General features: G+C 39.4%; 1 protein-coding gene across 3 annotated transcripts in view; it reads right to left on the bottom strand.

The window, feature by feature from the left end:
* Positions 1 to 27,605, bottom strand: part of SLC1A1 (solute carrier family 1 member 1) — a 56,057-nt gene that overhangs the window by 4,456 nt on the left and 23,996 nt on the right. For all 3 annotated transcript variants that reach the window (XM_054810485.1, XM_054810483.1, XM_054810484.1), the window contains 9 exons: positions 20,272 to 20,364; positions 18,286 to 18,400; positions 13,112 to 13,154; positions 11,100 to 11,207; positions 9,592 to 9,776; positions 7,423 to 7,530; positions 2,545 to 2,667; positions 1,821 to 2,015; positions 1,162 to 1,296 (listed from right to left, as the gene is read on the bottom strand). In XM_054810485.1, the coding sequence (XP_054666460.1) occupies positions 1,162 to 1,296; positions 1,821 to 2,015; positions 2,545 to 2,667; positions 7,423 to 7,530; positions 9,592 to 9,776; positions 11,100 to 11,207; positions 13,112 to 13,154; positions 18,286 to 18,400; positions 20,272 to 20,364 (1,105 nt within the window). The remainder of the gene's footprint in view (positions 1 to 1,161; positions 1,297 to 1,820; positions 2,016 to 2,544; positions 2,668 to 7,422; positions 7,531 to 9,591; positions 9,777 to 11,099; positions 11,208 to 13,111; positions 13,155 to 18,285; positions 18,401 to 20,271; positions 20,365 to 27,605) is intronic.

Raw genomic sequence — 27,605 nt, 5'->3', positions numbered from 1 at the left:
AGTTATATAATCAAATAAATTATATATATCTATATCTGTGAAATACATAGATTTCTGCCAGAAATCCTTCAAGAAAATGATTGGAAAGCATGGGGGAGGAACAGGAATGCATTCACTTTGAGTGTAAACGTGAGCCTAAGAAGACATGCAGAGACTATGAAATAATTAAGATCTCTGTATTGATACCAGTGAAATATCATCTATACTGAGTTACCGCAGGTGAACAAAACTTTGGTCTGAGCACTAAAGCTTGCATACTTTAGGAAGCAAAAAAGCTGTATTACTAAAGTTATACTTTTTGTGAATCCTGTTACTTTTTCCCAGTGAATCATGGGACCAAACTGAATGCTGATGCCCTTCTGAACTCCAGAATACACTGCGTTTCTTTGGGTGGAGAAACGTTGGTGTAAGTCAAACAGAAAAGATTTCTGGTGAAAATGCTTCTCTCCAGAAAGAGCTGCTTAATGGAACTGAGGGGTTTTGGTGTGCTCTGATGTGAGATGGTTGGGATCAGGCATAAGGAGTGCTTTCTGAGTTTGCATGCGTGTGCTTGTTGATCAAGGGGCTAGGCCTATAAAACTCTCAGTGAAGAAGAGCCCTAGCAGAGTAATGCTGGCAGCACAGACCCATGTACAGCCCACCATGCGCGTGCAGGTGGAGTCCAGGACCAGCTTTGCTTAGTTCATGTTGTGCTCCACTACCTCTTCACCAGTGTATGGATTTTATCTGCTTTGTGGAAATCAGCTGACATGTTCTGCTTGTGGCTGCATTTGGTTTTTATGAATGGTGTATGAATTTAGCATAACATGGTGGCAGCTGACACTCCAGAGGCACTCCTTGGTACTGTCATATCTGTCCTTCCTGAGTATTATGCTCATGATTCATTAATGCTGTGCCCACTATTTTAAGGTTGATAGCACCTCTGGATGTGAGGTTACTCACTGCTATCCCACACAGTAGGACTTCTCCCAGAATTAAAGCCACTACTGCATTCAACTCTATATTGAACAAGCCTGGTCATAAGAAGAATCTTTGTCCAATTCCTGCAACAGTCCTAAATGATTTTGTTGCTTTCTTTCTCAGATCCACAAGTTCCCACACAAATTATGTAAACATTAAAAAAAAGGAAAAATAATTAAATACCAAGTGCCTTAAACTTACAGAAGCCAGTCAACTGCAATGATCAGAGTAACATCTTCAGCAGGCAGGCCAACGGCACTCAGTACAATCACCATCGTGACAAGTCCGGCTTGGGGGACACCTGCAGCCCCGATGCTGGCTGCAGTAGCTGTGACACTAAATCCCAAATAAAGCCCAGAAACAGCATTCAGAATACATGTGACTCACAGAAACTCTATTTTCTGGTACAAACAGGCTTATTTCACTGCAAGAAAGAAGCTCAAATGTTCCAGTTTTCCTCTTGAATATTATATACTCAATAATTACTTACTGGTGACAAGTTTACGGGACAAGTCAGGTATAGCTACTGTTATGGTCACATCGCAGAATAACAGGCAACGCATGACTAACAAGCAAACTGGACATCACAGGTCAAGGCCAAGTGGAATTTGCAAGTGTTTGCAGTAGAAGAATAATGGCCATTTCCAGAACAATGCTCTGTACCAGCTGCGTGTCCTGGCCCACCCCACCTCCTCATCTGGTCGCACAGGCAAGGTCTTGGACTAAGAAGTGAGAATGTTTCTGTTACTTCCTGTGCTGTGAATGATAGTTTCAACTTTCCCATGGGGTATCCAAAGTTAATGTACCATTATCCATTAAAAAACCCACCAACAAAATGTGTGTGATAGCTTTAGTCTTACCTAATGGTCACTATTTGGCCAATATCCAGTTCTAAGTCATTCAGTTGTGCAATAAATACAGCTGCTACTGCTTCGTAAAGAGCTGTGCCATCCATGTTGATGGTAGCTCCAACTGGAAGAACGAACCTGGTAATTCTTTTGTCGATTAAGTTTTTTTCTTCTGCACAGCGGAAGGTGACAGGCAAAGTTGCTGAACTGGCACATAGATAAATACATGAAGTTAGTGCAGGCAACAGCATACCGTTTCCCTTATCTTTCCTTTTCCTCAGAGCTTGATCTGCTCTAAGACTCAGAGATCTAAGGCAGGCAGGAAGGCTGCGCCACGAAAAAGCAAAGTAACTTTTGTTATCTCTTCTAATTATGGGAAGAAATAACAAAGTCTTAGTTATCCTTAAAGTCACATGGTAAAATTGCCATGAAGTATGTAGTCACAGAAACATTGCAACAGCTTAAATTCTAGCAAGTCTGTGACTAGTGAACTGAATGGCAAAGAACTGTCTCCTCCTGGGAGGGGCAGACTCTCGTACGGTGTAAGGTCAGTGCAATCTATAGTGCCCCTTTGGGTACTACAGAAATAACAATGAAAGTAATATTTCAACCTCCAGGGGACTGAGAATTGTTCAGGTGAAATCAGAGTATGTAACAAAGTAGCAATAAAATCAGAGCACTACCAATGCAATTACTATTAAGAACATGACAGAAAATAAATGTTTCTTTTGTTTACCTGGAAGAAATCATCAGGGCCGTCAGAAGTGCCTGAGCCATCCCCATGGCAAAACGAAACGGATTTTTCCTTACTATTATTAAGTAGATCAGTGGCAGAATTATAGTGGAATGGATTGCAAGTCTGCAAAATAAAATGGACTAGTTAAACAAATGGATCCATCTCATTGCCATGTTTTAATAAGATGGTGATAACAGGTATCTAGTCCTGTCCTCAAGTCCACTTATGAAACACTAAAGGTGATTTTAGTGACACGTACGTTCAAAATTAAGACCGTGTACCATCTTAAAAAAAATGCAGACTAATGCTGTTCTACACTTTTTTTTGGAAGGGAGATATTATTAATTGTTTGTCTTTCCGAAGTAGAACAAGCGTTAACTAATACATTGGTAATAATTTTAAACTGAAGATAGAAAACTAAAGTAATAAATAATATTTAAACTGATAGGCAGAGAGTGATTTGAAATAATGGTAAAAAAAATCCTTGCAATGCAGACTAGAGACAAATTAGAAAAACAAACCAAATTATTTTTCTAAGTTTATCTACCTTTATTATAGAACACATTTTGGAATTAAAGATAAATATGGTCCCATATCTTATGTCCCCAGTCAGGGACAGATGAAGTCCACATCCTTCTGCAGAAACTTCAAACATGATCCTATAGAAAAAAATCTACACGTACTTTGTGGAAAAGTGTGTAAGCTTATGTCTACAATTAAAATGTAGTGAGGTGTTTCAGACTGTACAAATGAGATATCTATAGTCTCACCATCTTTAATGTTGTAAGATGCTGAAATACCATCTTTTGAAACCATTAATTTTTAGAATTAAGTGTGTGGACATGCAAAAGATCAAATTGTCCTGTTGATTTCAGCTGCTCAAGTGTATTTGCCTGGGTATTTGGGTGGGTCTCAGGGACAAATCCATCCTTCAACTTGTGCATTAATTGTAAACATTGTGCATTAACCCAGAATGCATATGAATGCAGAGCTTTGTGGGCATTAAGATTAGAGGTGAATAGCCTGCTGTGAGTATAATTGAAATGCAATATATGTGAAGGGTAAATGTAAATAATTCCTATGTTCCAAGGCTGCAAGCAATTACAGCAACATCAGCTTCTTGTGAAAAGAAGTTATCATAACCTGGAAACATAAATCCCAGAACTGTTGTCATGTATGACCTTGGGATTTTTATTCTGTCCTCACAAGATGTTCTTGTGAATGTTACTGTGTAGTAATAGTGCTTTATGATTTCAGAGCAGCTGATAAAGATAGTGATAAATCACGGTACCATTTGTTCTGCCAAAACCAGGCAATTAGGAGAGCAGTAGCCACAGTACAGAAGTCCACAACAGCACCAAAAATCACCCACAAAACTGAACTATTTGTTTCCTTGGAAAAATTGTCTTTTTAAAAGCAACAGGTACTAAAGTTTTCGTCCTGTATGTGAACAATTATTTATTTAGTGGAAGTAAGTAACTGCACACAACATGTATTGATAACATTTTGTAAAGAACTCCAGAAAGAAACCTAACAATTTATACAATGGTGCCTGAGAACAAACTGAATTCTGCCAAACATATAGAAAAAAATAAAGTGGTGTGGGTGTCGTTGGGTATCTTAACAAAATATTGATGAGAGTAAACATTTCAAGTATGTCTATGTCTCAAAGCATACTGATTTCCAAATAGCTATTTTGAAAAATTTAGATGTGCACTTTTTTTAATGGCAGCATAAACTTGGCATTATCCAAAATAAAGCATTTGTGCATATCTGCTTTGCTACTACTGATTTTCATGAAGCAAATTCCAAGTAATATTTATTTTCATGCATGAAATGCAACTCACAGCAAGTGGCAGAAATTTGTATACCAAAAATCATAATCAGCAACTGAGAAGAGAAATTCTAATAGCATTCAGTTTTAACATAGGAAGAATCTTGTCCCTCAGAATCCCAAACTGGCATTCCTTTTAGTGTCCAGAGATGCAGCAATGCAGCTGCCTTGCTGCTTTCAGAAGAGACAAAAGGCACAGGCAAGAGAGAGTCTGCTTCCTTTTTTTTTTTCCACCTCAGGCTGTGAGTCCTCTGGCACTTGTATTATGCCTCCTACTTTGATTTTCCTCCTCTGTGACTACTCATATGTCCTCAGCCTGACATCTCAACCATTAAAAGTGAGAGGCCGAAGATGTTTAGTGCCCAACTGGAGCAGAGGCACTGGAGGAAGTGGGTTCCCTCCTGGTGACCCACATGAGACAAAGTGAGATGTGTTGCAGGCAATGGTGGGTGAGAGCTGGTAGGGCTGACAATGTGGAAGGTCATGAATAATAAAGCTGGGAAGAAGGTGAGATAGAAGATCATCTGCAGAGGGAAGTTAAAGGAAAGGAAGAGGAGGATAAGACACACCAACCCTCATGCTCTCGTACATTTTTCATGATAGGAAACACATGAAGTATGTTGAAGATAACCTGTAATTTTCAGGATGGAGCTTCAAGGGAAGACGACAGACAGCTACAGAAGATGTTGATGAACAGAACACACTGCAAACGGACAAGGTCAAGCAAATAAGGATGAAAAACAAAAAGATGGTGGGAAAAGCAGTGTTTAAGAAACCAAAAAAAAGAAAGAGCACAACTCCTGTTTGCCAAGGTGGGAAGGGTATTCTTGCAGGTTGGAAAATGTAGAACAAGCACCTTTTCCGGGCAGCTTATGGCCTTGTGTGTACATTGTCATCTTTGCTACCATGATCTGATTACAACATGCTCTCCCTGATGGTCAGTTTTGCAGAGAATGTGCTGCTGTTAGCCCTTCTCCACCACACCTTGAGCATCACCTGCTGTGGGCCATTCCATAAGACACAGAAATGCTGCAGAGATTTACCCTAGCACCTATCAGGGAAAACTGTAGCATGTGCAAGGGAGTTCAGTGGAACAGAGACTTTTCTCTCCAAAGATGTAAAGGTGGGCACCCTTACTATATACAATCATTTTGATGGCACCTGGGAACCTACTTAAAATTATTGTGGCTGTCAAGCCCATTGTTACAAGCTAAATGGAAGACTATGAGTGGTGGTAGCTTCCTTTGCAATCAAAGTACTCTGGAGAAGGCACTGTGTCTTCACACACATCTTAAGGAACATATGCCCTGTCACAGTACATATAGTAACCTTTAATAGGTAAACAGTCATAAAACTTGCTATCTGATCTAAAATTGAAGTCAAAGGGCAGTAATAATCCATGCAAAATATTCCTCCTCTGAGTTAAATGGAGTTAATAACATAGAAAACCTGCAGAAGTTATAGTTATTCTATAAGGGATTTCTACATATCTTGTGGTCATGGTCTCATTTATAATTTATATAGAAAATATTAGTCTCTTGATTTGCAGTCTGTTGGTAAACATCTACTTTTGCATCCTTTAAAAATTTGATTTCTTTTCCAAGTCTAAATGGAAACTCACAAAAAACTGCATTATGCATTAGAAAAACATAACTCACACTCATTTCTGTAACATTTTGAAAAAGTCATGATTCAGTGCTATTTCTGGAGCTGTAATTTTTACTTAGAAAGTCATTATATCTCAAATGATTTTTGAACAGCTAGTCGAAACATACAGACTTATGCATAAAACAGAACAACAACTTTGAAATAAATACGACTATCTAGCAAAGATTACTGGGGGGAAAAAAGAGATCCTTCTTGACTATTTATAAGGAAGTTTGCATTTAAGACTAATATATTACCCTTCTCTCGGCTTGGTTGTCAGAAAGTGTGTGAATGACGTTTGAAGAATAGCATGTATAAGCATAAAGTGTGGGGGGGGTAAGAAGCTCTTGAACAACTTTGGATCTAGCCTCTAGACAAAACATGAATAAATTCTTAGTATACTGAAGGAATTATAGGAGTGGTTGCTAGAGCAATGAACCAAGACAGCGTAGGAGTTATGCTTCACTGAATTGGAAATAGAAATTTAAATGCATTTAACTTATTGGGACCGTAGTATCCATTTATCTATCAAAGGGTTCTTTGTAGGATAGTCTTCAGAGAGATATAATGATCTAGTATTATAACCTATATCACTTGGAGCAGTTAAGTTGCCCCTTCAAAGGCTCCACATCTACAAGACTCCACACTGTGCAAGTATAAAATCCTCCACCCCAGACTGCTACACAGCTAAGGGTCTAGAAAAAGAATAGAAAAAATGTTTTGATGCTTGTCTAAGTTATTCAGATAACAACTGCTGCTTTCGCAGCTTCACCAGCTACCCTTGCCTTGAGGAGTAACGAACAAACAGTGCAGTCCCCAGGGCTTCTCTCAAGGACAGCTGCCTGCTCTGCACTGAGGTGGGAAGGGATCAGTTTCCTCTTCACGATCATTTATTGTGCACTGCACTTACTATGCATTTGTATTGGGCAGCGGAGCTGGGCCTATGCTGGTACACCTTGGGCCAACAGATCCCATGGAGGTTCCCTACTTAATCCAGATATTTGTGTATTTTCAGTAGGCTGGCAACCCCCAATAAGCCATAATTCACAATATCTCACTCTTTTCCAGCTTCTTCTAGTATCTAACAGAAGCATTACTACTCTTAACAACACAATGATATTATCTGTTTCAGCACCAAGCTGAGAAGATGAAACAATGAATACAAGAACAGATTTAGCTTTTTTTTTTAAGAATGCAAGGCAGTGACCTTTTAAAACAAAACATGCATTCAGCAAAATGTGCATTCAAAACTTCCTCATACATCCTCACATAATTTTCACTGACAAGAATTTTTGTCTCTGACCTAGAAAAGGCTGGATGTTGTGGATAACTGAGTTGCAATCAACTGAGCTCTAAAAACTGCACACGTTTAATTTCATCTTTAAGAAATTACGTACCCACTTAGTACTGTAGCCATATAAAGACCCAGTTTACGAAAGATTTCCCAGTCCTCAACTTCTATTATCTTCCCAGCAATTAAAAACACGATACCAATTGGCATATACCTAGAAAGCAAAAATAAAGCAATTAAAAATGCATTCTCAGAAATATTGCGTACTCACCACAGAATAATTTCTCACACAGCATAACTTTTTACAACGGATGATAGAATATGTAAAAAAAAAATCTTCTGTTACACAACTGAAGTTTTTTTTAATATTCTGTTATACAACTGACTCTGTTCACTTGCAGCAAGACTACAATAGAGGTGATGAAAAAAGATTTGAAAATCAGAGCAAATCTAACCCTATGCATAGTCTAACAAATACTGTATGACCTGGAGTTTCAGAATATACAGAATTTGGGAAGGGGTGTGGGGTTTGCCTTACTGCAGCAAATGTTTATGCATAGCCATAAGCTTTCTTGGAGGTGGAGGTCTGCAGGGCTGAGACCACTATCTGTGCATTCTGCAGTCACACACGGATGGGAAAGGTCTCCTCTGCTTACAGCCCTGCAGCACTGGGGGCTCTATGTGGGTCACCTGCACAGACTAAGAGCGATTTAAGTATGTTGGGATAGTACAGTCATCAGTGTGTTTCTTGATGGAAGGGTCCCCATCCCCCAGTAAACTTACACAAGGCCAAGACTTACAGAACATGAATATCTGCACAGGCTACTGCCTATAGAAAATTCACGGCAAAAATCAGACTTACACTAGCACTAGCTCCACTGCATTCCTTTTGGTACCAGAGAGCAGGCTGTCACAGAGACAAGTTGCCACTTCAGAGCTTTGAGTAGTATTAATTAATTTATAAATTTGTGCATATATAAAATGTATCCATTTTAAAATACAAATTATACATTTATAAAGTGTGTGTGCTATCTCACAAATAAAATATTACCTTGTCCCTGTGCAAAGCAGGGACTCCTAGTTCCTTCTGAGCCCTAAACTTGTTGAAAGCAGACCTAATTCCTCACACTGCCAGCATCAAACTTAACCTTATTCAAGGCAATAGCTCCCACACCTGTAGAAACACAGGGATCCTATAGCCATAGCTTCAGGCACACACAAGAAAATGGACAGTCAGCTTATGTGCAGGATCATGTATTTGTGGCATGTGCTAACACCCGGGTCTCATTAGTGCTAATTTGCTGCAGAGTGAGGCAGCCTATTTCATGGGGCTATAACTCAGCTGGGGACTGAACCAGCTACCTGGCACAGGACAAGTTGCAGAAACTAATTAACCTTTCTTTAAAGGCAGCAAGAAGTGTGCAGCTAAGCCCTGGACAGTTTTACTGTTTTACAGGCATCCCAGTATGCTGGGATGGAAGAAAAATCCATGGAAGGGCCAGAGTTGATAAGCTACTGTTTGTGTGAAACATGCAAGCAGAGTATTGTAGTAAACAGCACAAGGCACTCCACATGTAGGATCAAACTCTGGAAAGGACTGTGTGCACTTATAGTCCCCATCCTATAATTGTTATCTGCATGGACAAAAGCTCTGTGAACAGCTGTGAAGTCCAACCAAACACTATCAGACAAGTTGCTACATTTTTAAGTTGTTTTTCCTGTCCAAGAATATTAAAAGACAATATTGTGAGCATGTTGTCTCACAAAACCTATTAGTAGAAGGTAAAAGATGGTAAATTGAATTTTGCATACCATTTTGGATTTTGGTCTGTGCTGCGGCTTGTATATTAATTTATATTTCTAAAGGAACTTAGCTCCAAGGACAGCTAACCTGTGAACATAATGGCTATCAGGGCATAGTGTTCAAGACTGAGAAGGGCATATGGGTGGTAATGCTTCTACAGTCCTCAAATCACTAGTGGAGTTGTACTGGTTTGATATAAACCTCTAGCAAGAATGTCTGAAAAACTAAGGTTTCTTGTGTACCAACAGGACTGTTTCTTTAGTATATAGTATGTGGAATCCCTGTCTCCAGTTTCCCCAAAAGGATAAAACTCTGTAGAAAGAAAACTTTTTGCCAGCGTTTCTTTTAAAGTTGTTCACTGTCAAGCACTATACAAAAGCAAACATGAAGTATAAGTCTGCTCCTACCTCATCAGTGACAAAATCCACTTAAATAAGTTGTTAGAAAATGCCAGTATGTCCTTGGACTTACCACATAATTATCTGAACTATTCTCATTGTAGCTTCATTCAGTGCATTGAAAAAATCCACCAGCACTTGTCCTTTCTCTCCCATTTTCCCAATAACCATTCCAAAAACAAGACAAAAGACGATCAACCCCAGCACATTGATGCCGTCAGAATATATGCCCACGATTTTATATTCTTGGGTTTTGTTCTATAGATTAGATTCAAGAGAAAAAAGTTACTATCAGAAAACACTGAATTTATTTTAGAGAGTTCTAAAATGAAAACACATTTAGATCTTTCTTTGAAAAGACATGAAACTCTATTCCCTTTCTGGCAGTGCCAAGTGGGCAAGTTCAGGAATGAAGGTAGAACTAAATTGTCTTTGAAAGCTTTGTATTGTATGCAAGGATCTGACCAAACCCTAGCAGGGGATAAAGCACCCCTTAATTCATGTTGCCCTGTCTGACACAAAAGTATGGCAGAGTCTAGGTATCCACAGTCATGCCATCAATATAATCAAGCCTTATTATATGTTATTTCTAAGCAACTCAAGGGTTTGTGTCTGGATTTAAGAAAAATAGTCCACTGCATAAGAACTGAGACAATAGTGTCCAATTTTGCCCCAAGTTTAAAATCTATTGTTCAGCTGAAATCAGTGAAATTGAATAATTTATAGCACAATTGGATGCACATAACATAAAAATCCTGCTAAATAGGCAGGGATTCACACTTTCCTCTGTGTTTGTGCAGTATGAACATATGAAGGGAAGGGTGCAATTCTTCACTACATCCTGCTTCAGGATTTAATTCATGTCTTTTCATATAGCTCATGTTCCCATGCTCTCATTGCTATGAGATGAAATTTGGAAGGAGTATAATAAAATGCATATTGATTTGGTACCGTTTGTAGTTCTGTGTTCATATTCCATCGAATTCCGTTCTCCCTCTCCTCCACTGTAAGTCTAGGCTTTATAAACCATCAACACCCAAAAGTTTTCAACACCTCTAATCAGAGGCTTGTTAAACATCTTGTTCACTTTTGTCTCTTTACTTTCTTTTTTCAGAGTAACAAACAATTAACAAATGCCTTCCATTGTTTTACTTTCCACTAAAAAAAAAATGGTGATTTTCCGTCCCTTCTTTCTGCAGTGCTTACAGTTATCTCATTGCTGCTCAGACATCTTGTGCTGATATACATCTAGCCTTTCCCAGTGACTGTTTTCTTTAATTTTTCAACAAATTGACAATTCATTGGCATATACATTTAATGGAGTATATTAATGGATTATTTTCTCACATCATGTATCTTTGGACTGCTTAATTACCAGTGGAGTCCTCTTAAACCTACTTGAAGATCCTCATAATCACCTCTACAATTTACTTATTAAGCTTTGTGCTCTTGCTAAAATCTATGCATGTACCATTTCCTTCCTTTTCTCAGTCACTAACCACATCAACTAAACCAAATTTATTCTACGTTCTTTCTCCCCATTTCATATATTATGAAGAAATACAACAATAAAGGTCATACCTGTGAAGCCTCTGCTGTCGTAGCAGTTGTAACAGGTTCTTCTGTAAATGTGGAGCCATTTTTATCCACACCAGTTGTAGCTTCAATTTTTTCACGTTTGGTTTTATACTGGAAAATTAAAAAAAAACCAACCAAAACCAAAAACCCCCAAAAAAACTTAGAAACATGAGGGAAATGAAGAATGGACAAAAGCATAGCCTTTGCCCAGTAAAAATAAAGGGGGGAAAATAACCAATCTGACTTGAAGGTAGCAAACATAGATAAACATGTTATTTCCCAGTTCATGTGAGCCATCACGGTTCTGTACTTCAGATGCTGTAGATCAAACAAGTGATTCACAGATAACATGCTACGAATTCTGCTCCCCAGGCTCTTGGGTGCCCTGTGGATCTGGTGCAGTGTTGTGGGGATGAGATACAGCTCCTGACCATGACAAGGGGACTTTTTGCTGGGACCAATAGTCTAGAGAGAATTGCTGACAGCCACCCCAGGAGACGACTGTAGAGCAGATGCATCTGACAGAATCAGACCCTTGGTAATGTAGTTAGCATGACTAATATAAAGCAAACAGCCATTCTCTGTGGCTGAGCTGGTCACTTATTAGTCCCCTTTCCCCTTATTATCAGGCCCTGAAGGTCCTGTGCAGCAAGTAGACAATCCAAACAGATTTTTTCTTCCCCTCCCTACCAGCCTCAAGACAGATTCCTGGGTGCCACGCTGACTATTCCTTTTCTTATCAGTCTTGAAGGTCCCAGGCACCTGGTCAGACAGGGGTTGATGACCCTGCCACAGAACAAGGAAGCATAACAGCACCCAGAGCACTGTCCATAAAACCAAGCAGTTACAAGTCCTAAGGGGGAACGTGGACTGCAGCTCCTGCTGGACACTGAGACCCAGGAATCCCTGGTGGCCAGGGATGCCTTCACCATTGTCTGCTTCCTCCGAGGACTGAGGGACTGACTCGTATTCTATGTTTTTCAAGTCTAGATTATCATTGTTATGTTGATACAAAACCATGTATTAAGATTTGACCCAATCTGCAGAAGGTCCATGTGATTAGTAAGCATAAGCTAAGTGGTGCTATTATAAAATTATACTACACTGATTCTGCTTATAGAAATCCTGTGCTATTCTGATTATAAATTCTGTGCTATACTAATCATAATATCCTGTTAAGATATTATTGTATTGCTTTAATTGTAACTATGATTTAGGGCTGTCATCATTCTGCCAAGGATCCCTAAAAGAACCTCTGTCTCCTTAGCGCTGGGTGACAGTAATTAACATATGAAAAATGACACAAAGAAGTTTTATAAACTGGAAACACATTCAGTGCTGTGAACAGCAGGACAGTTAACACAATTTACTGGGAAAGGTTAACTACCTCACATACAAACCTCAGATAAACTGCTAGGCAGCTGCTGGGGAAGACAAAAAAGGGAAGCAGAGAGCTTCACAAAAACCAGTTGATATATTTACAGATAAAGATGACTGAATCTCAAGTAAATCTGATATGTAGATAGCAGTTTTCTCTTTCATCTTGTAAATCTCATTTTTTCTGAAAGATGTCTCAAATAGACTCTACCAATTGGTTGTCTTTTCCTTAAGATGGATCATCAGGTCTGGTAATGGACATTAGATGTGAAACACATCAGGCAAGGGCTAAGTTATACAGATCTCAACTAGGAAATAGATCCTCATGACACGCTTCTTCTAACTCTCTGCCCCAAAAGGAAAAAATCTTGTCTTATACACTGCTTAGTTTCTGCACCCAGCTCCTAAAGAATGTCTTTTTGCAAGGGATGATCAAGGACTTAATAGCTGATAACAGTGTGTTTATCATTATGGAAATGAAACCAAGATACATTCAAAAAAGTCTTTTTATGGGAGATTAAGATACTCCTGGACTTCTCAGAAATAATTGTGACATAGTTTTTGGGGAGATAAAACTTAAGAACAATTCGTAGTTAGCAATGAAAACTACAGTAGCAAAAAGGAATGTTCAAACTTACTTGTTGAAAACAGGCCTGGACAAGATTTTCTGGGAACATATTCCTGTTAAAAAAGTAGAGGCATTTCAACATTATAGCATACTAAGAAGAATTTGTTTATATAAACAAAATGATAAAATCTGCTGCTTGAAAAACAGATCAGGTTGTGTTCCTTTATCCAGAATGCAGTTTATTTAGCACCATCAGATATAAAATCCAAAGAAATTAAGGCTTCAGTACTCCCAACGATCAGTTGGCTGTTTTCCTACTGTTGAATTTTCAGGCTTATTTCTCAGTATTTGACATTACTGCTGGTAAGCTAATAAACCCAGTGGTTTTCTACCCTGCTGCTTCACATCAATCCAGCTCACTACCCTAGATTTCAGGAGAGCAGATACTGGCATCTTCAGGGATCTGCTTGGCAGAGTACCATGGGACAAAGCCCTGGAGGGAAGAGGGGCCCAAGAAAGCTGGTTAGTATTCAGGGATCACCTCCCCCCAAGCTCAGGAGCGATGCATCCCAACAAAGAGGAAGTCAGGCAAAAACGCCCAGAGGCCTGCATGGATGAACAAGGAGCTCCTGGACAAACTCAAACAAAAAAAGGAAGCCTACAGAGGGTGGAAGCAAGGGCACGTAGCCTGGGAGGAATACAGGGAAAGTGTCCGAGCAGCCAGGGATCAGGTTAGGAAAGCCAAAGCCGTGATAGAATTAAATCTGGCCAGGGACATCAAGGGCAACAAGAAAAACTTCTATAGGTACGTCAGAGATAAAAGGAAGACTGGGGAAAATGTGGGCCCTCTCTGGAAGGAATCAGGAGACCTGGGATATGGAGAAGACCGAGGTACTCAATGACTTTTTTGCCTCAGTCTTCACTGGCAAGGCCTCTAGCCACACTGCCCAAGTTGCAGAAGGCAAAGGCAGGGACTGGGATAATGAAGAACCACCCACTGTAGGAGAAGATCAGGTTTGAGAATATCTAAGGAACCTGAAGGTGCACAAGTTCATGGGACCCGATGAGATGCATCTGCAGGACCTGAGGGAAGTGGTAGATGAAGTTGCTAAGCCACTCTCCATTGTATTTGAGAAGCTGTGGCACACGGAAAATAAGGAGGACATTGGTGACAGCCAATATGGCTTCACTGAGGGCAAATCATCCCTGACAAATCTGGTGGCCTTCTACGACGGGCTTACAGCATTGGTGAATGAGGGAAGAGCAACTGATGTCATCTACCTGGACTTGTGCAAAGCATTTGACACCATCCCGCACAACATCCTGGTCTCTAAATCGGAGAGACATGGATTTGATGGATGGACCACTCAGTGGATAAGGAATTGGCTGGATGGTCACACTCAAAGAGTTGTGGTCAACGGCTCAATGTCCAAGTGGAGAACAGTGACGAGTGGTGTTCCTCAGGGGTCGGTACTGGGACCAGCACTGTTTAACATCTTTGTTGGCGACATGGACAGCGGGATTGAGTGCACCCTCAGCAAGTTTGCTGACGACACCAAGCTGTGTGGTGTGGTCGACATGCTGGAGGGAAGGGATGCCATCCAGAGGGACCTGGACAGGCTGGAGAGGTGGGCCTGTGCAAACTGCATGAAGTTCAACAAGGCCAAGTGCAAGGTCCTGCACATGGGTTAGGGCAATCCCAAGCACAACTACAGGCTGGGCGAGGAATGGATTGAAAGCAGCCCCGAGGAGAAGGACTTGGGTGTGTTGGTGAATGAGAAGCTCAAACTGAGCAGGCAATGTATGCTCACAGCCCAGAAAGCCAACCGTGTCCTGGGCTGCATCAAGAGGCATGACCAGTAGGCTGAGGGAGGTGATTCTGCCCTTCTGCTCTGCTCCTGTGAGACTCCACCTGGAGTACTGCATCCAGCTCTGGGGGCCCCAGCACAAGAAAGAAATGGAGCTGTTGGAGCGAGTGCAGAGGAGGGCCCCAAAAATGATCAGAGGGCTGGAGCACCTCTCCTATTGGGCTTGTTCAGCCTGCAGAAGAGAAGGCTCCAGGCAGATCCTATAGCAGCCTTCCGGTACCTAAAAGGGGCCTACAAGAAAGCTGGAGAGGGACTGTTGACAAGGGCTTGTAGTGACAGGAGAAAGGGTAATGGCCTTAAGCTGAAGGAGGGTAGGTTTAGATTAGATATTTGGAAGAAATTCTTTTCTGTGAGAGTAGTGAGGCCCTGGACCAGGTTGCCCGGAGAAGTTGTGGATGCCCCATCCCTGGAAGTGTTCAAGGCCAGGCTGGATGGGGCTTTGGGCAATCTAGTGTAGTGGAGGGTGTCCCTGCCCATGGGAGGGGGGTTAGAACTAGATGATCTTTAAGGTCCCTTCCAACCCAAACCATTCTATGATTCTATGATTGTATGATTTGCATGAGGAATATAGGACACACCATTTCTATAGGATTTGTCAAATATAACTAGAAAAAAAAATAAGAACTGTTATAAATGTTGTGCTGGAAGAATCAGATGTTTAGTGTCTATCGTAGTTTTGAATTCTGAAACTGATCTTGGCTGATGGAAGATTCGCATGTGTTATTCCAGGGTCAAGAACCATTTTCGCTCACTGAAAAAAATAGCAAATTAGATCAGAAGCAGTGCAATCCAGCTGTGTGCCTCCTTTTCAGCCACAAATTTCAGATTCAAACGACTGCGGAAAAAAGCATTAATTAGGTATTTATAGAATATCCAGTCCAGTGTGGAAAAAACCAGTTTATATATTGAAGTAGAAGTCTTTATCTCCTTTCCAGATCTTTCATGAACTCGTGCCTTTATTTTTCAAGTTTTTAAGGCAAAATTTCTTCAAAGGGCTTCCTGGGCTGCATCAAAAGAAGTGTGACCAGCAGGTCAAGGGAGGTGATTTTGCCCCTCTACTCCGCTCTTGTGAGACCCCACCTGGAGTACTGCGTCCAGCTCTGTGGGCCCCAGCACAAGACAGACATGGAGCTGTTGGAGAGAGTCCAGAGGAGGGCCACGAAGATGATCAGAGGGCTGGAACACCTCTCCTGTGAGGACAGGCTGAGAGAGTTGGGATTGTTCAGCTGGGAGAAAAGGCGGCTCCAGGGAGATCTAATTGCGGCCTTCCAGTACCTAAAGGTGCCTACAGGAAAGATGGTGAGGGACTGTTTATCAGGGAGAGCAGTCATAGGACAAGTGGTAATGGGTTTAAACTAAAAGAGGGCAGATTTAGCTTAGATGTTAGAATGAAATTCTTTACTGTTAGAGTGATGAGGCACTGGAACAGGTTGCCCAGAGAGGTTGTGGATGCCCCATCCCTGGAAGTGTTCAAGGCCAGGTTGGATGGGGCTTTGGGCAATGTGGTCTAGTGGAGGGTGTCCCTGCCCATGGCAGGGGGGGTAGGAACTAGATGGTCTTTGAGGTCACTTCCAACCCAAACCATTCTGTGATTCTATGATTCTATGAAAGGCAAGAGTCGTTTGTACAAACCTAGGATTTCCTTTAATCTTTCCAAGACTGTCTGGGTTTGGATCTTAAATCTGATGAATATAAATAAGTAGGAAAAGTAACTATAATTCCTTCAAAAGATAATTTCAGATTTCAGACTCCTAATTTACAGTCTTAAATTTGTTTCCAAGATGTTGAGCAACTGTAGCAAAACTCCAAACTACTCTGAGGTACAATTCACACCACTTCTTGCTACTGGAAGACTTTTTTGTGCATGGAACTACACCAGCCCTCTGAGTATGTGTGGAAATGTTCATGTGGAAGCTACTGGTAACAGACTGCATTATGTTTTATAAGGCACCTGACTGCAGTTTCCTTCATTGATTCCTGGGCAAGTAACCATGAGGAATGACATGAGCCATCCAAGGAGCTGCCATTTTGGTCATGCACAGGCAGGAGAGGACAGAGGCTGGGAAGAGCTGTGGATTATAAAACATGGGGCTTTGGGGTTGAGGACTGTTAACTCACACACAAACCTCAGAGAAGCTGAGTTATTCTCAAAGAGGTCCACCTTGATCTGTGCTGGGGCAGAGATGCCCCAGATGACAGCAGACATTTGCTATTAAATAGGACAGTGATTTTTTCAAGGCAAATATATACATTGGAACAGGCTTCCCTGGAAGTATTTAAAAGACATGGAGATGTGGTGCTTAGGGACATGGTTTAGTGGTGGACTTCGCAGTGCTAGGTTAATGGTTGGACTTGATGATCTTAAAGGTCTTTTCCAACCTAAACAATTCGATGTTTCTATATATGTACATACGCATGTGTATATTTTACAAATGTCAAAGAACTCAATCTGGAGTTGCTTCTGCAAACACCAGTCACATTTCCTGACATAAGAAATGCTGAGAAAGCCAATTTTAGATATGTGGCAGTTGATTCTTACATGACAGATTTAGTAAAATTCTACAAAAATAAAATAGTGGGCAAGAATATTGATACAGAATTGCAGATGGAGGAAAAAACAATCCACAGAAACATTTTTGTGGATTTGGGAACTACTTAGCCACTATTGGAAACACAGCCCTTTTCTGTGATTTTTTTTTTATAATTCCTAAAACACATTAGCTCTGAAAACCTGATGAAGTCTTCTACAGACTTTTCTAGGGGTTTCCTTCTTCTAACGACTTTATGTATATATATATATAACCATTTATGTATCTATATATATAACCATTCTATGATTCTATGATTCTGTGATCTATCATTTTCCAGAATGCTGACTGGGAAAGACTCATTATAAGGTTGCCTTAGATACTGATGATGCAGCAAACTTGTTGACTGTGCAACCCTAAGAAACCTTTGCATAGTGTGTATGTTACGCTGCATCCTGCTTTGAGGAGGGGAAACACAACACTGCCATTTCAGGTGGTTGTCTGTGCTGGATGACACAGAAGCTGCCAGTCAGTAACCCACCAACCATTCAATCCTTTCTGGATATTTTCTTCAAAATACAAAAATCTTGCACATCAATTTCTGCAAAAGATGGAATTTTTGCTGTCATTGGTTTATTAACCAAAGTCTATGGTGTAAAGAGAAATTTTTTTAACAAACTGCTTTGAATATACTCTAAAATGGCTAACCTGTTAGAATGTAAGTTATTCTCTCCTTATTCATCCAAACAACATTAGAAAGATTTTATTGTATTACACATCACAACTTTTTTTTGTATTTGTTTGGACTTCTGCAACAAGGGTATGGCAACTAAAAAACAAAACCTTACCTGATCAGATCCAGCATGGCATCAACCGTATTGACTTCTGGGGTACTGCCCACTCTGTCAATCTCATTTGCTGTTTGAGGCACTCCAGGTTTAATGGTCACAACTAAGACAATCCCTGCAGAAGAAGAACCAGAAGAGCTCACAGTGTAAGCAGAGGCACTGATGCATCCTGCCTCAGTGTATCCTGTGTAGCTACATTCTTCATGAGCTAAACTCACCATGAGCTAAACCCACCTGGGTGCTCATGCAGGGCTGTTCAGAGAAGAGAAGTCTACAGGTGATGTCCTTAAATGTGTGGGTTCCCCCAACACGGAAGCTACTTGTAGCCTTGCCACTGGACTCAGACACTTGTTTTGTTTTTGCATGCATGATACTAAATCACTAGTGCTTACCAAGACTGTAGATTACTTCAGTTGGGCTTCAGCTGAAGAGTTCTGCAACTTTTGCATGGTGATATTTTGAATTCCTATTTACCTTTTCCTTTATGCAGCTCTTCTTGTTACTAGCTTTCAGATATGAATACAAGTGTGTTGTCCTGTGTACCCCAAAGTACAAGAGGATGTTTTGGTAAAGTTAGCAATGAAGTTATGTAAGAAAAGGGTTTCAGAAACAGACTGAAATAAAAAATTACGAGTAAGAAATACTGGCTTTGACCTTGTGAATACTGAAATCAATGATGAATTTTCCATCTACTTTAGTGGCTTCATTTTAGGCATTTTTACTATTATATTAAATACTTGGCCTTTCCAAATGTACATCACTTTTTCTTTCTCTTTTTTTCTCCCCCAAATCCAAACAAAGCTACAGCAAATGAAACTACTAAATCTCAGTGTAGGAGGAAAGGTATTTGGATTACTCTTCAATCAGACAAGAACAAGGCTTTCTAATGACAGCTGTGAATAAAAGCAGAACTGAATTTGTCTAACTCTGCACAAAGAAACAAGTAATGTCATAGCATCATAGAGTAACTTAGAATAGCAGGGACCTCTGGAGATTGCCTGGTTTAACCCCTCTCTCAGGATAGGGACAATTTCAAAGTTAGATACATGTTAATGTTTGTCTTTATTAATTTTCCTCACTATGTATTCACAGAAAAATTCCCGGCAGATGAGATAGCCTGAACGGTGTAACCGCAATGATATATTATTCTCAATGATGCAATCTCTAGAAACTAATCTGGCCTTATATGTCTGTATGTGATTCTTTTTCTATTGTTAAATACTGCTTTGCTTTACAAGTAGGCCACATACATTGTACATTTTGTCGTTCAGGTAAATACCTGTTTCTTTTTAGTGAGTGATATGTAGGCAGAGTATTCACTCAGGCTCAACAAAATAAAAAGATAAGCCATAAACTACATAACAGGTGACAGAGGACGGTTTAATTTTAGTTCTTATTTAAGAAGGCAGGCTGAAGATGTTTAAGGAAACATGGAAGATTTCATGGTTGCTTGTATGGAATGAACTTTCTGCAAGAGGAGATGTGGACTTCAGAGAGGTAGGAGAGGCGTCTGGCAGTGACAGAGGGCACAAAAACCTTTTAGGAAGGAAATGAGATGACAAGGAAAGCAGTATTTTCTGTCATTCTTTCCACTGAGACACATTACGCATTCTTGCATCGGAGAATCAGCAATAATCTATTATTTTGCTATTGAAGAAATTCACTTTGTAGTAAAGGCTGGGCTTTGATATTCATTCAGCTTTCCAACTGCTGGTCACTGTTTACCTAAGCAGACAGCTCCTAATCTTCCTTGACCTGAAATATGTGGTGAAATTGCCTGTGGCTTCATATTGGGTATGAATACAGCCCAACTGTGAACAGTGGGACTAACTTCTCCCTGTATCTGGCTACAAGTATGTCGAGATGTTTGCTATGATTCCTGTCTCTTCTCCCTGTCCTGTCTTGGGAAATTAGTAATGTCACAGTGCTGTATACTTGTAATTAGGCGATACTGAGGATTTTGAAAGTTATAGGAGCACAGAGTACCTAGTATTACAGCAATGACTGTAGTGCAGAAATAATATATGACTGCTCGCAAACCAATCTTCCCAGAAACGCTGGAATCCAAAGCAGCAACACCTGCAAAAAGAACCACAAAAACAAAGCACTAAAAACCAATCTTATAAGAAACTTGTTATTTTTGTAGAGACAATTATTTATTCTTTCTATGCAGGAATTTTTTCCTTATTCAAGATATTTTTAAATACCTAATTGCCAGTTGCACTTCTGAAAAATATCTGTAGCAGACCAACGTATTTGCTTCTGCTTCTCTGCAAAAATCCATTTTCCCCTGGATTTTTCTGGGAAAAACATAATTGAGCTTTTCTGATTCCCTGATGTTCGTGATGAATTAGACTTCTTGGGTTTATTAAAGTATGTTACAATTTAGTTCCATATTCACTTATATAATAGTTTGACTTTCTTCAGATCTGTAATGTTTTGGGTTTAAAACTAAAAGCCAGGGGAAAGGGCTGCTCAGGGCTGTTACCCTAGGTTGCACAAGGGCACAAGTTAAAGCTCATTCCTGGTGGGCTTGCTTTCATTAACAGGTTTACTTTTTTTTTTTTTTTGACTAAAGCTTTTCTGAAGTCTGGGCTACTCCTACTCCTCTGCCTGCATCTGTCATCTGCCAGTGTTATATACTGAGGTCAACCTAACTTCTGGCAACAATATTATATCAAACTGCTCATGAAGTATTTTTCAATTGTTTAAAAGATTTACAGTTATATCTGTACACAAACAATTCAGTAACCAGGGTAAAATGAGCATTGTGACTGTAAAACTTGACCGTCTATAACCATACTAGTTAATAATTCACTGCTATCTCTTTATTATACATTTGTGATCCATTTATATTTTTATGTTTATTGAGTCACATTATCAAAGACTGGCCAGATTCCCTTGTATAAGAAAGCAAAAATACCATAAGGATATTTAACCTCAAGAAGCATGATTTTGTGGGAAAAAAAAGAAGTTTCAAAAACTAATGGAGAAAAATCAAAAGATATTTCTGACATAAATGTAACTTATTGATCTTTGAGCTCAAAAAAGATCTCAGCAAGCATACTTCAACCATGTGGTGATGTCTCTTTCAGAAGGTATATTAACAGCAGTAACAACTTCTGCCTAGAGCTTTCATATAATACCTTACTTGTTCTGTTAATTGTTATTCAAAATGCAAACAGTACTGGGAGGGGAGAATGAAGGTTATTTTGTTTCATCATCTATTTGATTATTTTTGGGTCTTCCATGGGATAGTGTATCATCAGACTGACTACAGAAGAACTAGGTATACATGCAGAAATTATGATGTAAAGACTGTATCACTTATACAGTAAATAAGGATAATAAAAGAACTACTCATATGGCAAGGGAATACAGACCACTGCACAGAAAAAAGTAGTGCCACAGCTATTACAGGAGACTGTCAGCACTAAGGATATTGCTTGAGGCACAAACAACAGAATGGACACAGAATCTGGGCCATCATTTCTAGTTCTCACCTTGGGAACTGGGAAAAACCAGGTAGAAAGGAGGATTTCGCATTGCTGTGGGCACAGCTGTGGAAATTATGGCAGCAAGAACTCTTGAGAATGGATAGTAATAAATAATGGGTTCAGTGGACAATAGAAAAGCTGGTTTCAAAGGCTGTCAATGTTGAAACTTTTGCACGCGATACATTAACTTCGAAGTCTTTACATCATATTTTTAAAAGAGAGCAACTGGTATTGCCACAGTTCCATATCTTTTAATGAAAAGTTCATAAAAACTAGAAATAAAGGAATTTTATTCTAAAACTTGGATCAATGGTCAATAGCAATTAGACAGACAGTGGAGGTAAGATAATAACCTTGTCATGTGACGGAGTGCTTCAGAAAGCTTGCCTTAAGACTTTTTTTGCCTGACAGTCTTGCTGACTTAGCCAAGAGCCTAATAATCATGCAAGGTTACTTCCCTGGAGTATTGAGTTATAAAGATTCTACAGTTACTATGACACGAAGCTCCTGTGACAGCCATTCTTCTGGCTCCAAATGAAAACCCTTTGCAAACTGTCATGATCACTGAAGTTACAGAGGTATAATTAAGGGAAAACTTTGCCCCTGCCTTTTTAAACTGGATAATGATCCTGTTAGTGAGTGAGCTAGAATCCAGCTTGTGCTTCCACTGTCATGTCAGTGCTGTTTTGCTAGTAGCTATAAAAACAGGGAAATCAGTCAGGCAGACGTAACTGAATAAGTACAACTATGGTCTGAGGGTGACAGGTGTGGGTTTGGTTTTGTTTTTTTGAAAACAGCTGTACTCTGAAACAAAACTGTATTCAGGATTATGCTTCCAGTCTGAGAATGAAGTAGCATTCACTACAAGTGCCACAGACACAGGTTCATACTAGGTGCTTTATAGTGCTAAGCTCCTTTTTTTCATTTTTGCTTGTTACGCATAGGAAAACAGAATATATAAAAATAGATTTCCCTTCAGATATATTCTACTGTCATTAGTGAGCAATTGATAATATATAACTGATCCTGCTTCTCAAGCCAACTGAAAATTAAATTCATTTTGAAATAACAACATGGCTTTATAATTTCTTTGGACATAACTGAGAGTTAATGGAAGATGTAGTAAACAACACATACAACTAACACTGATTTCAGTTCATAAGAAAACTTATTTCTCAAACTAAGATTGCACACATGCTACTCAAAATGGAAAGCCTGCAGTGTTGTAAGTAAAGATAAGATCACAGAAACAGTGTAATTAAACTTGGGTATCTACTTTCGATTACCATTAAACGTTTATAACTATTTTATTTGCTCTTTCCCTCCCTCAGCCTATTCCCAAGTTTTAAATTGTTAAACAGGTTTGAATAGATAAACTGTAAATGTTGTGCAGAATTTAAACAGATATGATGGATTCTCCTCCATACCTGGGCATTTCAAAACTCCAGTGTTTCAGATTAGTTCCTTAAATCTTCCTACAAGCGGTGTTCTAATTCAGCTGCAGGTACTGCAGCATGGAATGCAATTCTGCAGCTGTGATACACAAGACTTAAGGGAGATGACCACAAAAGACACCAACTGGTGTTAAAATCTGTTAATCTATGTACCTCTCTGCTCATATTATTTTAGCAGAAAAGAAATCAACTGCCTTGTCTTCTGCAATTCTGCTTCCATGTTTTCTATGTTACAGTCTCCAACTCAAAGCTCTTTGTACTTTTTGTATTTTTCTTTTTTTGCCCAATTTTCTCTGATTTGCAAAACATACACTTGTAAAAGAATAAAAAAAAGGAAACAATCAGTGAAATCAAGTCTCTCACATCTTCTCTTTCTTGTCCCAGGAACTCAAAACGCTACCAAAATGAAATGCACTGTATATGTACCTTTTTCTTTCTTTCTTTTTTTTTTTTTTTTGAGAAAAGGATGGAAGGATAAATAATAAGAATTATGTTAATAATTTTGTTTGACAGAGTATCAAGGCATGAAAACACAACAGGGATTAAGGATGGTACAGGACCCTCAATAGAACAGAACAGGCACATTGGCTAAGAAACATAGACAGCACATTTTAAATGCTGGTGAAAAAAAAGGAAAACTCTAATGCAGCTGTTCCCTACATTGCAATAACTTTCTTTGTTCTGTGTATGGTCTTTTTTTACTTGAATCTTTTGCTTGGTACTGCCAGGAAGCCTACCCATTTAATTTTCTTTTATTTTTATAGCTGCTATTTTTGCTCTATTACTAGAGGATTCCCAGGACCTTCCTCTTTAAAAAATAACCAGAAAGGAGGACAATATTGTGAAACTTGCAAAAAATCCGAAGTGGTAAAATGGAGTGATTACAACTGACCAGTTTAATCCTGTGTTGTGTTTAACTACTGATTTTTGCATGTGGAATACATGCAAAGTTAAAGACACATAGCTTCTCTGACTCTTACTTTAGAACCCCTGTCTACCTAGTTAAATGCATCAAACCAAGAGTCCTGTTAATACTGGATGGTAGCACCATCGGTCACCTACAACTTTTGAAATCCCTCTGAAATTTCTTCCATAATCTTCATTTGTTGTACATATTTAGAGCTGCTTTCCTGAAATGTTACTATATAAAGCTAATTTACCTAAGGGACTAGTCTGATTTAAACAAAACGGAGCCTAAATATGAAACATAGTGTTCCAGAAATTTTACCATCAGCCACTGGTGGAAGCATGAATCATTCTTTTAGTTTCTCACAGACTTAAAAAAATGACATTTTAGTATAACACATGCTTGCAACTTTATGAAAGACCAATATTTACTTGTCTATTTTCTCTCTGTCAAGAGTGATATTTTTTTTTCCGTTTTGGTGTCACCGGGGAACAGAGAATATTCCTAAACAAAGCTATAATATTGAAAGTGCTGTTGAAGTTATAATGAAGTCCTGAAAAATCATTGAAATATATGTTTCAATAGTACTGACGCTGTTGAAGGTTCATGTAAATCCAGAAAATTTATTTTCTAAACTTTTTGTGATCTTTCTTTGCCTGGCTGCTTGGAAAGTTTGTTTTGGAACATTCTGAACACAAACCAGTCCTCAGGTTTTCTTTGTCCTCTCTTCTGCCCCATGACAATTCCGCTCCCATTAAATACAGGAGTGTCTTTGTTCAACCGCCAACAGAGTCAACCTCTTTTTCACGGCTTCCAGGTTGGTCTATAGCTTTCTTATTGTTTCCTAGGAAATGTAATAAGATTCCCAATGATTTCTGTACTTGCCTTTAAGTTTTCAAAAACAGCTACTCAGATCTTTGGGAATACCAATAATGCATAACGTTTCAGGTAAAAGAAACCAAGTAGCTAATAAAAAAACCCCTCTGCAGATAATGGAGTCAGGTAAACCATTCAGACAAACTCATAGTCACAAACCAGCCCTGTCTGCCACTCCGAAATGGCCTCTGAAATTTGACATACCCACAGGTTTTTGTTGAATAAAAGTCCAGCTGAGACCTTTCAAACCCTCCACTAGTGTGCCAGCAAAACTGCTGTGGAGCAGTGTAATTATATATCTCTGCATCGAATAAAGTACTGTGAACTTTGTAACAAATCCTAGAGCAATGTGCTTCACATTCACTATGTCCAAAGCATTTCTTCAGAAAACAGTCAGTTCCTATTCTCTTCCTCTCCTGACACAGGAGCAGTGGAAAGTGCCATCAACTAGCTACATTGCCATGCAGCAATTTCAACCTAGTTGTATGGAAATATCTTTCATCACCTGTGTAACTCGATTGCAGATTGTGTTGTCTTTGAGTGTTGCTGAGGCCAAGAGCTAAGTAGGGGAGAGAGGTTGTAAAAAATACCCAAAATCACAACAGTTAATGTAAAATGAAAGATAAAGAAACCAGTTGTTTCAGTTTATAGCAATATCCAGCTACTAGATTAGACTGAAACCTCTGTGATGTGAAATTACTCTGCATCTGGATATTATAAAGTGTTTTTATCTTTCTCTGAAGATGGCCATTAACACAGACTTAAGAGCTGACAGCAGTTCCTAAAGAGCAACCTATAAAGTCAGGTTAAAAAATCAAGTACTCATTTTATTCAATGGAGTACAGGAGAGGGAACCACTTACAGTGCATTAATAAAACCTTCAAAGATGTTGAAAGATTACTACCCCATTAACTCCTCCTCCAATTTTGTTCCTGCCTGTTGAAATGACCGACATTTCCCACATAAACCAGAAGTTTTATGCTGGTATCCACATTTGAGAACCTCATAATAAAATCTGTTGTAAGACTACATCTTTATACAGCATGGAGTGGACAGCCAAGTGACTGACTGCAGTTGCTATCATCACAGGAGAATTACCAGCTGGGATAAATATTTTAAACTGAAAAAAGCAAATCAGCACCCAACATGATTAAAAGTCATGTAAACAAAATGTTTTCTGTATAAGATGATACTGCACTGTGTTGTTGTTTGGTTTGTATCAGTGTTCACTTTGGAGGCCTGTACAAATGCGCTCATGTCCAAACGGCTTTGGCATGAGATATAACACTGTAATTCTGGAGTTGTTCGCTGTGCTTCATTAATCCTGTGGTCCTGTGAGATCTGGGAGTGAAAAGGGTTGCATTAAGGACTGGAAACAGTCACAAGGCTCTTCTGACTTCCAGTGATTATCATCTTAATGGTTCCCTAGGTGATAACACCTACATCCTTAGAGGCTGTCATACTGCTCCACAGAGGTGTTCTAACTGAGCACAAGGATTTATGCATCCATATGTTATTTTTCAATACATTATGAGAGACTACATCTACAATTTGCTGCTGTGATTGACTCTGTTCAGGTCCAACAATCATACCTAAACACCTTGGGTTCTTCTTTTGCTGCTCTACAAATTTCAGTGTCATCACAAAGTGCAACTCCTGCAGTACCTCCTAGCTGTTCTCAAAGCTTCTGAAGATCAGTGGTAGCTGACAGGAGCTGTTTCTTCCACCATCTCACTTCATCGGCACAACAAATTGATCGTTAAGGATAATCAGAAAAAAGCTGGGCTGTTTACCTCCCTTTGCCAACACTGCTATACTTCATGATCAAGATGTGAGTTTTCTCTGAACAAAGATGGATGCCACTTAGCCAGCTCCTAGCACTGGTGGCAGGCTCTTCTCAATGAATGCAATTCAGAGCCAGAGGGAAGAGTCTGCTCAAGGGCCTTCCATGTCCACACAACCACCAGCCACACTGTAGCTTTCTCAATTAGCTTTAGGAGCTAATCACATTTCTGAGGATAAATAACAGAAGTATGGCACACATCAACTATACGCAATTGTCTCAGAGTTCTGATATCTAATTCACTATTGTAACAAAAACATAGCAACAAAAATTCCTGAAGAGTAGAATGCTAAGGCTTTTACACCTTCCCATCTATGACTAAGATGTTGATTCAAGGACAAAATGAAGTTCTAAAACTGCTCCAAACTGCCATCAGCCTTATTGCTTTGATCTTCTCCCAGGTATACACGTTTTAATTCTTTCCTTCTGCCTTGGCTCTTCTGGCTGCAATGTGCAGTCACTAGGTCATAGAAGCGGTATGATGGACATCCAGGATAGTCAGGTCCATTTAAAAATCTTTTACAGAATATTGCAACAGATGTATGAAAATAGAAAAACATAGAAGAATCTTAAAATGCATATAGAGAATTCCAGTAAGCAATCCTTCTAAGGGGACCACAATGTTTTATATAAAAATAGTAGTGTTGTTTTATTACCAGGAGTGCACTATGTTTTGTGTTCTTGCAAAAATGTAAGATTTACTCTTCAAAAAATACCGCTGGGGGTAGGCGAGAAAGAATGAA

This window comes from Grus americana, chromosome Z (assembly GCF_028858705.1).
Source record: "Grus americana isolate bGruAme1 chromosome Z, bGruAme1.mat, whole genome shotgun sequence".
Classification (NCBI taxonomy): domain Eukaryota; kingdom Metazoa; phylum Chordata; class Aves; order Gruiformes; family Gruidae; genus Grus; species Grus americana.
The sequence above is the reverse complement of the archived record's forward strand: the minus strand, read 5'-3'. Positions and strand labels throughout refer to the sequence as shown.